At 33.8% G+C, this 16,972-nt stretch overlaps 1 protein-coding gene across 4 annotated transcripts in view; it reads right to left on the reverse strand.

Moving 5' to 3' along the window:
• Positions 1–7,795: 7,795 nt before the first annotated feature.
• Positions 7,796–16,972, reverse strand: part of pnut (septin 7-like protein pnut) — a 55,554-nt gene continuing 46,377 nt past the window's right edge. For 3 of the 4 annotated variants that reach the window (XM_067277675.1, XM_067277677.1, XM_067277674.1), the window contains one exon: positions 10,227–10,377. In XM_067277675.1, the coding sequence (XP_067133776.1) occupies positions 10,290–10,377 (88 nt within the window). In that variant the 3' untranslated portion in view covers positions 10,227–10,289. Of the gene's footprint in view, positions 8,928–10,226; positions 10,378–16,972 lie in introns of those variants that run through there. The other variant, XM_067277676.1, reaches the window with a different exon arrangement.

Raw genomic sequence — 16,972 nt, forward strand, 5'->3', positions numbered from 1 at the left:
AAATTGCAGCCCAATTACAACAAGCGAAAGCTTACGAATCTCGCGATCAACAAGAGTTTTGTCAAAACTTTTGCATTCTTGCATTTATAATATGATCTAAGCGACTAATAAAAATCGATGTAGGGATTTGTCTGCCATGTAGTTATCGAGCAGTAGTAATTTTTCGAACATTTTTGCTTTTTTTTCTAGAAATGATTTATAAAAAATTACACCTAAACCACCACAAAGCTGTTAAGATTATAAATGATATCGTAAATGCATGAATATCTTCTCGCACTTTAAAGTGGCCGGAAAATCTCGTGTGACGGAGATTTGCCGGCTTTTTAAACTTGCTTTCTTCCCAATTCCTATTTTCAGCATTTTTATTTAACGCCTACGGTTAAAATTCGTCCTCCGAAAGAGAATTCGAACAGATTCTTTTAGTTTTAAAATATTTCATACGTAATTCTTTGGGGTTATTGAAGGCGGGACTTTACGTTTTCGTAAGTTATGGACGACGGTACCTGTTATTTATTGTGTCCGCTAATTAGAAGTAAATATAATAGATGTCCTATTTGAAGGGTCCGGGGATTGTACAAGGTAGTGTTGACGGCCGGATGGCCGAGCGGTAAAGGTGGCAGCCTACCGCTCTGGGGGACCCGGGATCGAATCCGAACGGGTCGAATAATCCCCAGGAATTTTTCGGGGGGTGGTCCGTTCGGATATGTCGGACCCCGTCCCTCACCACCCGGTCGCCCCATTGTGGGCCTGGCCGAACCCATAATGGGCCTACTAAAAGAGGCCCTCTTAGTGCCCACAGGCCGGAAAGAGTTAAAAAAAAAAAGAAAAACAAGGTAGTGTTAAGTAGAGGTACTCGCTATTCGGAAGTATCCGTTATGCTGGCTCTCCGCTTAGCGCGATCGTGTCGCCGTCACCTGATGATTCGTTGAGCGACGCAATCGCTGCCCTACGTGCCTACACACTACGCAAAATGGAAGGCCATTTGCACTAAATTATGGGAATTTTTTAAAATGGCGAAAAAAATTTTCAACTTAAAATAGTTTAAAATTTTTCGATTTGATTTTTTAAAATCTAATATTTGCTATTTTTGCACCTTTTCGAAATTTCCACACCACGCTATATAGAGAGGTTTCGAGTCTACACGAGTGACATCATGAGCATGCGCAATTATCCGTTGCCTTCTTTGAGGTTTGTTTACGTTTTATTTGTGTTTACGCGCACTTTAGTTGGAGTTCCTGTGTTGTTTATTTGTCGCGAATAGTACTCCTTGAGTGTAACACACTCAAGGAGAAAGAAACGCCATTTTTTAGAATTCCCGGTATTATTTGTTATCCAGGACCCTCAAACTGAGGCGCTTTCACGACGAAGGTAATTTGCATGGCTCTGGAGAATTAAACAGAAAAATTTCAATACGGATAAAGTGAATATCAATACAAGAGTTTGTCAGAAGCATTTCATTTCAGGTAAGCAATAACATTTGATTATTATTTATCAATAAATGATTAGGTAAACTTTTGCATGAGTATGATAAAGTGTTCAAGCCCATTGCATAAATCCCTTTGCTAATACCGACAAAATAAAGTTAAATAATTTTAACAACCGCAGATTTTAGTTTGAATAGATAATAATTGTGTTCTAACTTTATTTTTCACCTTTCAGTTTGTTTTTTTAGTCTCTGCTTGTAATAAATACTTGTACACAGTAGTAAAGTGTTAAGCAAAGATAATTGTCCTTCCAGTCTAATTTACATAAATGAAAGTGTGTGTGTTTTTTAAGATATTTTCATTGTTCATTTACAAATAGCTAAGTAAGATTATTTTGGTGAGCAACATTAACATTTCTTTAAGATGTTGCTTTTTTTACAATTATTTTTTTTACATTAGTAACAAATAATTATTACATAAGAACATGTTGTTCCTGGCAAATTCTTATTAATTTTATATAATGATGAGATCTTTTTAATAATACAGTAAGACCCCGCTTAACGCTGATTCAATATAACGCACGGTCTGCTTGATGCCTAAAAAACGCTCAAAATTTACGCTGATTCAAATTAACGCGGTATTTCATTGATTCGTATATAGTACAATTATTCCCAAACACGAACCAATCAGCAAAAGGTAGCAATTCGTCGTAGCGCTGTACTTCCCTTAAATATATGTTTGTTTTGTGCAATTTTGGAAAAAATATAACATCATGGATGCCATAAGAAATATATCGACTTCGCTCGGCAAAAATTAACTGTATGAACGGAAAATGCATGAACGGAATGTGGAAGAAGTAATGGCTGAAGGTATCCAAGAATTCTCAACGAGAAGAGCCTGTCCCTGCATCGTTAGGTTGACAAAATTGTCAACTTAATCGATACAGGGAATGTAGACGAGCAGGATATTGGGGAGTTACTGCAGGTTTCTGGTAAGAACCTTACCAACGACGACCTTCAAGAACTGGCAGAACAAGGATTTCGTGTAGAACTGGAAAATAGAGATTCTGAAGATAAAGAACCCAAAAAATTTCTCTACAGTTTTCCTTAGTAAAAGGTTGGTAACAATAACCGAAATCGTTGATCAAATTGTGCAGAATGATCCAGATTTTGATAGGAGTGCCAAAGCAAAGCGAGGCGTTTTGGATGCGATCATCTGCTACCGACATTTGCTTAAGGAAGAAAAAAAAAGAAAGAAAGCGACCAAAACTACACGACTTCATCGCAAAAAACAAGAATTTCAGAAGAGCCAGGACCTTCGTTACAAAAAATTAACTTTACATTTCTGTGTGCATGTTTATGTTATTTAAATATAAGTTATTTTTATATAAATTTTTGCATAATAATAAAATTATTGTAAAACTTGCTTATTTTTTGGTCGCGTGTTCCCCTATCCCTGTTTACTCTGTTAAAATGGTCTCGTTTAACGCTGTTTCGCTTAGCGCTTTGTTGTCTAGGAACGCATCCCCCGCGTTAGGCGGGGTCTTACTGTAATATATTATTGAAAAACTTTTTTTTACCCCAAAGGAAAACATTCCTCATTTTACGATCAGTCATCACTAGACTGGTGCCAACATCATACATGGGGTTTTCTTTTTTAACTCCGCCCTGTGGCCACCAAGAGGGCCTCTTTTAGCAAGCCTATTATGGATTCGGCCAGGCCCAAAATTGGGCGGTCGGGTGGTGAGGAACGGGGCCCGACATATCCGGTCGGTCAACCTCACGAAAAATTCCTGGGGATTTTTAGAACCGTCCGAATTCGAACCCGGGTCTCCCAGAGCGCTAGGCTGCCACCTTGACCGCTCGGCTATTATACATGGGGTATGAGTGGCCACAACCCGACTGCATTTCAGAAGCGTTATGAAAGAGCACATAATCAGGAGAAACACAGCCACTTGTAATATAGTTATGAGCCTCTAAAGATATGTAAGCTTTCATTTGTGAGAGAGTAGTAATTTGTCGTCGAAACCAAATAGTTTATGATATCACCAAATTCTACTTTAAGCTACAACTCTCGATCTACAACGAAGTTGCTGGCTTCGTATGGACCGACACCCTGGCATAATGAAACTTTCTCTTCATATAAGCAGCATCTCGTCCTGTCAGACTGCGAGAATAACCCGCCAGAAAAGCATCTTTTTAAATTTTGTCTATGATATAAAAATACTGCAGTTCTATTAAGTTTAAATTGAAAAAAACGCTGCTAACCTGTCAAATAACAAACTACGTGCAAGCTAAGCAAGCGGAAGCTAGGCCACAAACATGGCGGAGCGGTGGAGCAAACGTGCGTTTTATCACGTGACATGCGACCTTGAAACCCCTCTATATAGTGCTAACGATAATGGGTAACAATATGATGTCACTTATGCTTGGAATTATGGATACTGCATATTGATTGGTTGCGACAGAATCGCCAGGCGAAAATATACGTTGTTCCAGTACCAGAATTGCCGCCTGTCCGATAATTTCACAAATACGCCTTACTCCCAATCACCATTTTTATACGTATCACCTCATTGATAGCGAGGTTACGGCCGAGGTTTTAGAAATGAAAACTTCGGCCGTAACCTCGCTGATATTTCATTTTTTTTTTCTTCGCTAGAGGGTACTAAATTTTCGGATGTTTTTACTTACATTGACTCCTACTGTATATTCTTGATTTTAAGGCACTTTTTTCCTGCTTTTAGAGACTGCTAAATGCTATACAGCACTTTTAGACCGACTGATAAAATGCTCAAATTCATGTGCATTTTTGTACAAGTAAACGTTGTCGAAATGACACTATGCTTCTACTTTACAGAAATAAGTACTATACACTCAAACCTGTTTTTGTGCGATTTGTTTTGTGTGATTTTTTGTGCGCGGTATATGAATTTCAATCAAATTGGTATACTGCACAAAAATAATTGCACAAAACACATTGCACGTATAAATAATCGCACAAAAACAGGTTTGAGTGTATTATCACATTTTATTACAGAGAAGTTTTCATCTAATAAGCTGTCTACAACTGAGCCTTTTTTGACGTATAACAGCGTTTCCTAAACTATAGCGAGGTTGAAGGCCGAAGTTTTAAACGCGAAAACGTGTACGTCGGACGTTCGCTTTCCTGTAAGCCTAGAAGTTTGACGATGGCGTTTGGAAAGTCAGTGGAATCATGCCCGACATTCCAAACGCCATTGTCAATTTTAAAATTTTATATAGGGGGATAGGGACGTCAATTGCATGTCTTGCATAAACTATAACACTGGCTCTGGCTGTCCTTCGCATTTTGAAGCAAGATGAAATCGCAAAATAGCGTGTTCAACAACAGATCTGAGTGTTTCCGTAGAGAAGTGGATTTACGTGATGCTGGCTTGCTTTCAGTTCCGTTAAATGTGTGTGTGTATTAAACACAACATTATTTAATGTCCCCAAAGCCAAAAATCACGAGTTCGAATCTGGTGAACGTGTTGGCCACGTTACAAAAGTGGCGGCTGATTATTCTGTCGCTTCCAAAATGCCTGCAAAGTAACCGCTTTACCGGTGTTCGCGTGTCACGTATAAAAATTTACATCTTTAGATACTGCCAGAATGCATCAAGGTCCCCTAGCTGAAAATTTTTGAACTATTTTTTCTTCGCCAAACAAAATTCCATTGCTTCACGGATATTCACGCAAAATATCGTTATTCTGACCAGTGGTTCTTATTTCAGACCATTGTGAAATCGGAACTTTAATTATAATCATCCCGTACTCTTCATTGCAGCAAATGTCGAAGTTATTGTGTATCACGCATAAAAGGCAAAGCCAGGACTAGTCATATACCCCTTATATTGATTGTTGTTTGATGTTTTGCGTTGACCAAAGGTTTACAACACACACCACTTTTGCGAATAATAAATGTACCATGAAATTCTTAGTAATACATCAGTAGCAGATCCAGTGCTATCAAAGGAGACGGCCGGACGTGGCAGCCTACCGCTCTGGGGAACCCGGGATCGAATCCAAATGGGTCAAAAAATCCCCAGGAATTTTTCGGGGGTGATCTACCGGATACGTCGGTTCCCATCCGTCATCACCCGGCCGCTCCATTGTGGATCTGGCCGAACCCATAATGGGCTTGTTAAAAGAGGCCGTCTTAGTGCCCACGGGCGGAGTTTAAAAAAAAACTATCTAAAGGAGATTAATAAAAAGATCCTTATTGAGTAAAATATTTGAATAAAACTTAAATGTGTGCACGAAGATTGTATTGCGAATGGTCCGTAAACCATAAAAGCGTTTTTTTAAAACATTTTAAATTAACAATCAATTTTTCTGTGCCCCCCAAAAAGAGGACAAACCCTTTATCGCCACTTTAGTACATCGCTACGCAATTTTCAAATGGATGAAATTTTGCTCGACATTGTCGTGCTTTTATAAAAGTAATTTCGTATTTTTAAAAGCGTAAAATTTTTCGATCTTCATTACTATATTTTCGCCTTATAAAATAAGCCCTTTGTTGCACCCATCCATTAACGAATTTCGTCAGATCCAGACAGTTTTCCTGGAGGATTGTTGTTAGTAGAGATAGCAAAATCTTGTAAAACGCCAACGAAATTGAATTGAAAACACTAAATATTGGTACGTTTAAGCATGTGTTTATCCGTTTTATAAGCCAGAAAATAAAAACTAAATTAAAAAAAATCGTTATTTAGAGATTCTTTCATGATAATATTTTACCGAGAGGAAATGATACTTGACAGTTAATTACTAAAAAAAAATATCTAGTTTGTCCCAAAACCCCACACAGTATTTTCAAAACTGCACTATTAAACTCAAAGCATTAGATACACCTGTATTTTCGGTGGTAAATGTAATGTACTGGGTACGGTACGTGTATATCGTAACAAAATGCGATAAGTTTAGCAAAATTAGTGCACCGTAACTGAATGAAAACTTCAATTATGACAATTTTAACTTTACAGTTTGATTCAGTTCAAAATAATATATCCCGTCTATAATTAGTTCATTTTGATATTGGTAATTTAATTAATTAATGACTCCAATTACAAATCTATATCAGTTTATAAAAAATCAATAATTTGATTTCCTGAAATAAGCATTTAGTACCGATAAGAATAAAATTGCCCAAAATTCTACAACAAAGCATATAAGTTATTTAAATGTATATTATTAAGGTGTGTAAGGAATGTGTAAATGTAGTGGGTCATTTTTTAAATATCAAAAGTATATATTAGTTTTTCAACAATCATTTTTAAAAACTAAAAATATATGTAGTAGAAACTTATTTTCAATGGTTCAAATCTTTGAAGTTACTTTAAAAGTTAGGTACAACAATATTTTAATATTTTTTGAATTAAAATAAGTCTGATACAATTAATGCAGCTGTTCAAAATGATTTTAATATTTAATAAATTCAATTCATTTTTTTGCATTTAATTTGAGAAATGAACTAATTTTCAACAAACAACACAATAGCATTTTTCTAAAATACTAAATAAATAATTTTTTTACTTCTACCATTAAAAATAACTCAAATACTACTCTTTTCCATATACTCTGTTGAAGAATACAATTTTTCTCTAATTATATTGAATTTTACTACATCTATCATATAAGTGGTATATTACTATCCCATGCTTATAAATCGCTATCATAATAGCAATTATTAAAAAAAAACTAAGCACTAATAACTGCTTTAAACTGCTTGCTAAACTACTGAGAAAGATTAATAAACTAAACATACAATTTTTCATAATGCCATATAATAGTCCCATTGTAAATCATTCAGCAATATTATCTTTTGAAGAACTTATGTATCTCATTCTGAAAATATATATTAAATGCATAAATTAGTTTTTTACATTCACATTTTATTTTATATCTAATGTATTGAATATCAGTCACATTTTACTACAGTTGCTAAACTTCAATTTTTTCCCCTCCTCTTTATTCAATTTACATTTCATTTTTTTTTACATAAGTATTAATGTTGAAATAGATTAGTTCTCAAAATATTTTTCTATTTTATATACATCGACTCCAGTTTAAATCAAAAAATTAATCTTTAAATTACAAATTAAGTGTGTTTTTTTCGTCGATACATTGATCTACTAATGGTAATTCAAAAAATATTTATCAAATAAAACAAAGAAATGAATCCGTGCATTAATGCTTTTTAATGGAATAGTCTGTCAATTTTTACCTGTTATTTTATGGCAAGCCTATATTAAATACTAAATGTTTTGTACATGTACAGTATAAAGTTATATGTATGTTTGGAGTATAGAAATTTTATAAAAAGTTTTACTTTCAATAATTATCACAGCAATTATTTCATAAACATTTAATAAAGATAAAAAGTACAAAACAAAATACTAATGCAAAGCAGATAGTATCAATGGCAATTTTTATTACCTACTAAATGTCTGCAAAAAAAGTACAAAAGATGACTATAGCAATATTTTACATAAGAACAGTAAAAAATGCATCAAATAAGCATGAAATAATATTTTCACACTATTTGTTGAACACCAGACAACTATTCTTTAATATGTATATTTATATATATATATTTATATGTATATATAAACAGACAACTTATACAAGTATAAATGCTTCACACTTGAGCACATTCCAATTTGTCTCAGTAAGTAAATGGAAATTTTTTTATTGTACAAGATTGCAAAAAGCGTGTCCCAATAAACTTAAGTATAAAAAAAACTCAATTTTCAGAATGTATTTGAGAAGAGTAATAAAAAAATGTATATCTTCTATGTTTTTAATTTGGTTTAATTCTTAGAAGTTACAACAATATGGAAAAAACAATCTTTTATAAAAATTGATAAACAATGGATGGCGAATGGCTCTTGTGCAATTGATAGAATAAGCAAATGACAATGTCTGAAAAGTTCTCTATTGTGACTTCCTGACAATTTTTAATTTTTTTTACAGTCAACAACAAAAACTACTTGGTGGAAAATATGGCACAAAGTCCCTTCAATTGAGGTTACAAATAGTTGATGTCACTTTAGATCAAATGACTTGCTTTTGAACACAAAACACACACAAAGGGAAAATATTTGTAAACTGTACGCTCGTTTGTTGCGATTTCCAGAGGTTAAGACTAATTTTTTAAGAAATGACGTCTGATGCTGTCCTGGGGCAACAATCATGGGGAAAAAGTAGATTGGTCAGAAAAAAAGATGCTAATAAAATAAATGATAGATGCAGACAAATGACACAACGATGAAAAGGAATGAAATAAAACATTATTGTCAAACATTGATGTAAAGGAATGACATTCTCTGTTCATTAAATACACACACGCACGCACACCTCTCCAACCAGAGTGGAAATATGGTGAATGAATGAAGACACATCAGGACAGCAACAGAACTGATGAATGGAATTAAAAAAGTCCTTTCTTCTTTTCTTTTTTCTTTTCTTTGCTATCCAAATGCCTATAAAAACAGAGTTTTATTTTAAAATCTGTATGTGTCATAAAATTAAAAAAAAATTTATACATTAAAATTAGTCCATGCAAATTGTGTTAGTTTTAAATATAAAGACTCAAAAATTCAAAATATTACATTTTTATTGCAGCATAATTAATACAATGTTTGACATTATTCAAAGGCACCCGTAGAGAACATGACATTTCAAAATATAATTAATTACAATATGTCGAATGTTGTTGCTTAATGCGAAATATTGCACGTGTCTAAATTTATTTAACAACCACAGAAAGAATAACTAAAGAAAACAATGGTTTTGGCACAAAAGATTTTATAAAGAACAAAATTTTTAACCTATTCTGTATTTTAATTTCCCTCCCAAAAAATTAATGATCTGAAAATCACACTGATAACATTTATATCATTTATGAAATTAAGGAGTTTTTTAGATTTTTATTAATTCTCTATTCTGCAATCATAAAATTCTTTTATAAATATGCACAAAATTTTAAAAAACTAACAATATGCTAAAGTAATGTATTGTAAATATTAATTAAATGCAAAACAAAGTATCTTGAAAACAAATGTTAATTATTCTTAATGACTTTTTGTTCATATTTATAATTTTTATTATACTCTGAATTTATATCTCTTTATAGTTTATTATTAATGTATCTCTCGTATGTTTGATTATAAAAATATTTAAGACTCTAAATTTCAGATAGTTCTATACATATAAATTATAACATTAATTTGTACTAGAAATTGGTTAGAAAATTAATTACTTAACAATTATTGTTCAAATATAGATAACAATATTTTGAAACTTGCATATATACAGCATATAATTAATTTGTTCTTTTAAAATTAACAATTTTTAATACAAAGTCAATGTTAAAAACTTGATTATTTGAATTCTTACAAATAATAATATAGAAAACTAAACTGTGAAATTCCTTGATATATTCTTAATTATAAATACAGTCAAACCTGTTTTTATGCGGGGGATAGGGACCGCATTAAAAAAGACGCATTAAAAAAAAATCGCACGAAACTTCACGAATGGCTGTAAATACTAAAAAAAATTATGATTATTGGAATGTACAGTACATGATCAAATTTTGGTATTTGCACCTATCATTAAACCAATATTATAACAAAATTTGTTGTTAGGAAAATCCATATATAACTTATACATATGGCACTTATAAAATCACACCATATCTTAAGTACAAAATAGTTAATAAGAAGAAAATTCATTAATACTGTTTGGTATTAAATGAAATTTGTAACTTGTAGTTTGCAAATAAATGCCTTTAAAACATTTTTTCTTTAATCCCAAGAGGAGAAAACATTTAAATTTAAAGATTACATTTGCTGGCATGAACGAGCTTTAAGAGCTTTTTGCTTGAAATGTGCTCTTCTGGAATGACTGTTGCTATTTTCTTTTTTCGACCTACATAAATGTGTGCGCCATGTATATTAATTATTATGCTTTTCTATTAAAATGGTGATGCACCAAAAATGATATCATGAAAGTAAATCTTAAATAAAATATATTATTGGCAATATTGTTTGTTTTTGAATAAATATTAATAAAAAATAATAATTATAAAATTTCTAAAGTAATGATTGTGTAAACTTTTATAAATTATTAGTCATATGTTATATTTTCTGTAACAAGAATTATTTGAAATATACAGGGTGTATCAGTACAGTGGTTACTAACTTTCAGGAGAGATAGAGTATGATAGAGCATGATAGAGCAATGCATGGTCAGAAACGCTTTCCTGGTGCGGTAGTGATGACACAAAACACAAGAAAGGACGCGAACAGGGTGAGAAAACATGTTTATTATTCTTAGTATAGCAAAAATGCAGGGATGTCTTTGGCTGGTGTATGCGATGATGTCACTACATAAACCAAAGCATCAGATGACGTTACATGTGCGCATGCAGTTGTTTCGGCCTCATTCACTGTGAAGCTTCATTTCGCCTGCCAGCAGAGTGGTAGTAGGATGGCACGTTACACGAACGTGGAGCTTGCTTACATGCATCTGGCATATGGGGCCGCTGATTGCAATGGGCAAGCCGCACAGTGGTATTGTACACTCAACATTACCCCAGGAGGCAAACTGCCACACCTTCTTTGCATGCTTGCACCAGAGGTTGTCCGACAGAGGATCCTTCAGTGAGTGAGCGAAGAGTAAGAACACGAAACAACAAGACTGTGCTGGGTCTGGTACAGAACAATCCCGGTGCCAGTACGCAGGCTATCACCAGTCATGTCGGGATTTCCCATATGAGTGTCTGGTGGCTCCTGCATACCAACGACACACCCTGTATCACATCCAGCGCGTGCAGTTACTGGACGAAGGCAATTTTGCTCCACGATTGACCTTTGCATGTTGGTATTTACAGATGCGCGCAAGAGATCCCCGTTTCCAGCCACTGTTTTGTTCACCGATGAGGCAAACTTCATGCAGGAGGGAATGTACAATTCACATAACACCCATGTGTGGTTGGAGGAGAACCCACATGCAACAAGAACCCAGTTTTCAGTAAACGCATGGGCTGGCATTGTAGGGGACCACCTTGTCGGGCCATACTTGTTGCCCAAACAGCTGACAAGTGCAAACTATCTGATCTTCCTTCAGCAAGTACGAGGGCTGTTTGGAAAGTTCGCGGCCTTGCCTATATGCGGCGCTGCGATCAATTTAATTTTTGGTGGGAATTATTCAGACATCTTTGCTAAAGATACAATACCAATTTCCGCTTGATTTGTCATAAAGTTTTGCCACGACCACTTAGCAGATAGTTAGTGTGCAAGTGCTTTGTCAAAAATGGAGAAGACGGAGACTCGTGCGGTCATAAAATACCTGACGAAAAAAGGGTTGACCCTATCTCAAATCAAAGCTGACATGGATCAAGTTTTGGGAGAGTCTGCTCCTTCATACACCACTGTGAAAAAATGGACAGCCCTTTTTAAATCTGGCAGAGAGAGTGTGGAAGATGACGCTCGCAGCGGACGGCCATCAACTGCTGTCACTGAAGAAAATATCGACAAAGTTTACGATTTTATGTTAGCAGATCGCCGTTTGAAAACGCGTGAGATAGCTGAGACAACAAGCATCTCTGTCGATCGAGTGCACCACATCTTAACCAAAAATTTGGGTATGACGAAGGTCTCAGCAAGGTTGTTGCCGCATCTGCTGACCGCCGAGCAAAATTGTGTTCGCACTTTGATGTCAAAAAAGTGTTTGGACTTCTACCAGAAAAATCCACAGGATTTCTTGCATTGGTTTGTGACTACTGATGAAATGTGGATCCATTACTACACTCCTGAAACAAAAAAACAGTCGAAGCAGTGGAAACACCACAGTTCGTCACAACCAAAGAAGGCAAAGACAGTTCCATCAGTGGGGAAAGTGATAGCTTCGATTTTTTGAAAATCTAAAGGCATCATCTTTATTGACTACCTAGAAAGAGGAAAAACCATCAATGCTGTCTTCTACTGTGAACTTTTGGAAAAACTGAAGAAAGAAATCGAAGAAAAGAGGCAACACTTGAAGAAGAAAAGGGTTCCGTTCCACCACAATAATGCACTTGCATATTCCGCAGAATCTCTGAACAAAAGATAAACGAACTTCGCTTCCAATTAGTTCCACATCCACTGTACTGACCTGATTTGGCCCCCAGTGACTTCCACCTTTTTCCAAACCTAAAAAAATTTATGGCTGGAAAGAGATTCCACTCAAATGACGAAATCATCTCTGAAGTGAACGAGTATTTTGCACACCTTGACAAATCGACCTATTGTGATGGCATAAAAAAGCTAGAACATCGCTGGAATAAGTGCATTGCTAATAAAGGAAACTATATTGAAAAATAAAAAAAGTTTTAACATTATTTTGTTTGTTGTTCTACTTGAGGCCGCGAACTTTCCGAACAGCCCTCGTATTGCCACACCTATTGGACGATGCACATGTATCCGCTGCTATGCACTCTTTGTGTAGTTTCAGCATGATGCGGCTCTTGCCCATTACATTGGCCCGCTCGATCGCCAGACCTCACTTGCTTTGACTACTTCCTCTGGGGCATTGGTGTACAAAACTCCCGTTAACAGTGCTGAGGAACTTGTTGCACGCATCGTGGCAGCTGCTGGGGAAATCTGGGACACTCCCGGTATTATCAACGTTAATCTTCAATGTGCTGGAGATGTGAGGCCTGCATCATGGCCTGGGGTCGTGATTTCAAACACCTTTATTATTCTTAGTACAGCAAAAATCAAACATGTTTTCTCACCCTGTTCGTGTCCTTCCTTTCTTGTGTTTTGTGTCGTCACTACTGCGCCAGGAAAGTGTTTCCGACCATGCACTGCTATGTGATTTCTGATTATCTAGGTGTACTCTATTTCTCCTGAAAGTTTGTAACTGCTGTACTGATACTCTGTATTTCAAATATCTTAATTAATTTTATGTAAAATTCTATTCTATTAACATTCTACGTAAAATGTGGTTATGAAGATTTATAAATTAAGCTTTAAGATTTGGCATTATGTCAAAATTATAGAATCAGAGAGAATAAGTTAAAAAAGACATTTTAGAAGTATTTTACTACAAAATTTTTAACTAAAATTAGTATAGAATTTAACACTCATTAGACATGAAATTCAAAAACAATTACAAAGGATTTAACATTTATTAAAATCAGTAATGCCTCAGTACTCGAACTTAATTCATTCAGAAGGCTGTTTAGTACCTAATGAATTTTTTCCATAAGGAATAATATAAATTACATTAATCTATTCCAAACCCCCAAAAATACACTTATAAAGCATTTTAATTAAAATTTAATAAGATTACAAGCCTAGCATGATTAAATCATTAAAAATGCAAAGAAATGAGAAAGTTTATAGCAAAGTTTAGCAGAGTTTTGCAGTGAGCAACAGCTATGGAAAGACTAACACATTCCTTTGTTTCATCTGGGAACAGCCATTCCTAATACAAAGTAACAAAATCCATTCATCCTAATAAAATTAAAAATTCAAAAAAAAACTTTACATTAACAATAATATGTTAAGTAATGACAGCTGTTAATAATGTGAGATTAAAATAAGCTGCTAAACAAAGAATACAAACTTTTTACTTCATGTTTTGTTTGAGTAATATCAAGTGGAAATGTTTGCAGATGAAATGTAATCTGGCATATTATACTTTTTTAGTTTCAGAAAGGGTATAATGCCATGTAAACAGTAAAAAAAATTCATAATGTGTATGAGGAAGATGATCCTAAACTTTGAACATTTCAAATGTGATCAGGTAAAAATCTACTGACTCTGACCAGAGGTAGGCTTGTTAACAAAATAGGCCCAGGAATTTGGATGTCATCACTTGACCTCAGAATAACAGCTTCAATAAATTGAAAAGGCAAAAGTTTCTACGTTCTATCATTCTCGAGGCCCGTATAAATTTTTCACCTGGGCCAGCGACATCTTTCAATGTCACTGCTTATGGGCAAAATGAGAATACTGTAGGATTTGAATGACTTAGGAGGAAAAAAAACATCTCAGGCGAGAACATCTTAACAGGTTTTACTGTACTATTATAAAATGACAAAAAGCTAATTTTGAGGGCAGAGACAAGTTTTATAAAAAATCGTGAACACTAATAATAAGTAAAATATTCATTAAGTCCAATGACACATGACCCCATTGACCTTTAATTAAGAACCAAAATTTAATACCATTAATGCCTCTTTTATACACAAGCTACTGTGCCAAATTTTGTTTCTTAAACTTTACACATTTGCTGTTCTGAGATATTAAACAATATCTCAAAACAGAGAATAAAGAAATTAAACAAATTAGATGCCAACACACACACACATGCATGAATTTCCCACCTTTATTTGACATTTTTTGAATTCAGGCGGTCTCAAAACATGTAGATTTTCAAAAGCTTGGAGGGTCAAATTTGACATGATTCCAATACTTTTCCATTTTATATACATAAGATGGGAAAGTAAAAAGGAGTCAGTTGTCAGATTTTTGATGACTCCGACTAAAACACCAAAACTCTACAGCACTGAGTGTGGTTAAACATTGTGTTCAAGAAATTTTAAACTAAAAAAAATAGACAACTTTTGGTTACAACATACATTGTGTAAGAAAAATTGCAGAAAGAGATTGTTAACCTGTCAGCTGTGCACTCGATAATCCAAAACAACACTGCTGTTGCATAGATGTTTTGTGGTTTTTAAAGTAAATTTTCAATTTGCGATATCTCACTTAAAAATTGTTGTAGATATGATCTGTTTTTGGTTTTCTATCTCGTACATATTAACTTTACGATTGTTAACTTCAAAATATTATGTATGTTTAAAAAAATTAATAAAATGTAAGATTTTAAAATATTCAAAAAAATCGTTTTTTTTTTATAAATATTCCATTAATTTGTTATATACATTACTTAGATATGTCTATTTTCTGTCAAATAAAAGAAACTGCAGCTTTCTAGATCAACGTAGAAAAATAATATGGCCTATAGATTATAATGCTGATCGGCGTGGGGTGGTGGTGGCCTTTCTAAATCTAGGTCAATACACTTTTATTATTGATGATGTGTATTTGATTCTATTTATACGTTATTTACACTATTGTACTAATAGTAGACTATAATAAGTGATTATTACTTTTTATTATATTAACGACTATACATGTACAGTAGAGACTCGTAAATCGGCACCCCGGTAATCAGAATCGCCGGTAATCGGCACGATTTTCAGTTGGACTGTGTCGTGCTGAATCGAACGTTTTTGATACTAGATTTACTTCTAAAGTATAATTTTCATGTTTTTATATTCTTCAATATATTTATTTTGTTTGTACAAAATGCAGAAATAATTTTTAACAATACGATAGCCTCGATTATTATTATAAAAATTTTCGTTAGGCTTAAAATCGACGAAAATTCAACACAAAGTGACACGCAACAGAGAAAAATTTGAACATCGGATAGGTTAATATATTTTTTCGTACATAAACCGTAATCGGAACAAATCCCTAATCTGAACAACCCCAGTCCCCAATTGATTCTGATTCTTGGTTCACTACTGTACTTCTTATGTATTACGGAAGTACTTTGTTTTTTGAAAGATTTATGGCTGAGTGGTTTAAAAACATGCTTATTTGTTAAATAGGATAAATATACATAAAAATTTATTAAATTCAAGCTAAAAATAGATACACAAACAATTATAAATCATTATTCTTATGTTTGTAGATGACAATGTAGCTCCGAGTTGGTATAACTTTTTCTAAGAAAGTTCCCACCTCACAAACCCAAGTTGATGCTTATTAGTTAAAGCATAGTCATTTAGCTATAATATACCAATTACAGCCCAACGGGCATGCTAACTAGGATTTTATTGTCAAATGAACAAAAGAAGGGTCTCCCATAGACTTAACATGGAAAGGAGGAGTTTTATTAGTAAATTTAAAAATACGGGGTGGTAACAAATATCTTATTGATTGAAACAGACTTAGTCTTTGAAGGTAAAAGACAATCAGTGCTTAAATCGCCACTAACTAGTTAATTATGAAAAAAATTGACACTTACTCCAACTGGAGTACTGCGCAACAGTTTAATGAAAACCAGTTACTCCAATGGGAGTACGGCGCAAACAACTGGTTAAAACACTTCATTGGCTTGGAAAACATGACAACTGGGTTGCATATGTTTTAAATAGGGGATAAAAAACTAGTTCAAGTATAATTTTGCTTGTTTCTAAGGTTTAAAGTCATTAATTTTAAAATAAAATGAAACTAGAGTTACCTTAGTTACTCATTTTTATCATAGGAAATATTTTTATTGATTATAAAATTAAAGTTAAAATAAAAATATTTGTTTATAATTGAAAATTTGTTTTAGCAAGTCATGTTTGTTTGGTGGAGTAACAAGCAAATGGTCAAGTACTAAATTGTTTGCATTGGGAGCAATTCAAGAACTGAAGTACCACTGTAATATAATTTGGAAATCTATATGTATAATC

This window comes from Centruroides vittatus, unplaced genomic scaffold (assembly GCF_030686945.1).
Source record: "Centruroides vittatus isolate TY-2023 unplaced genomic scaffold, ASM3068694v2 contig_753, whole genome shotgun sequence".
Lineage (NCBI taxonomy): Eukaryota > Metazoa > Arthropoda > Arachnida > Scorpiones > Buthidae > Centruroides > Centruroides vittatus.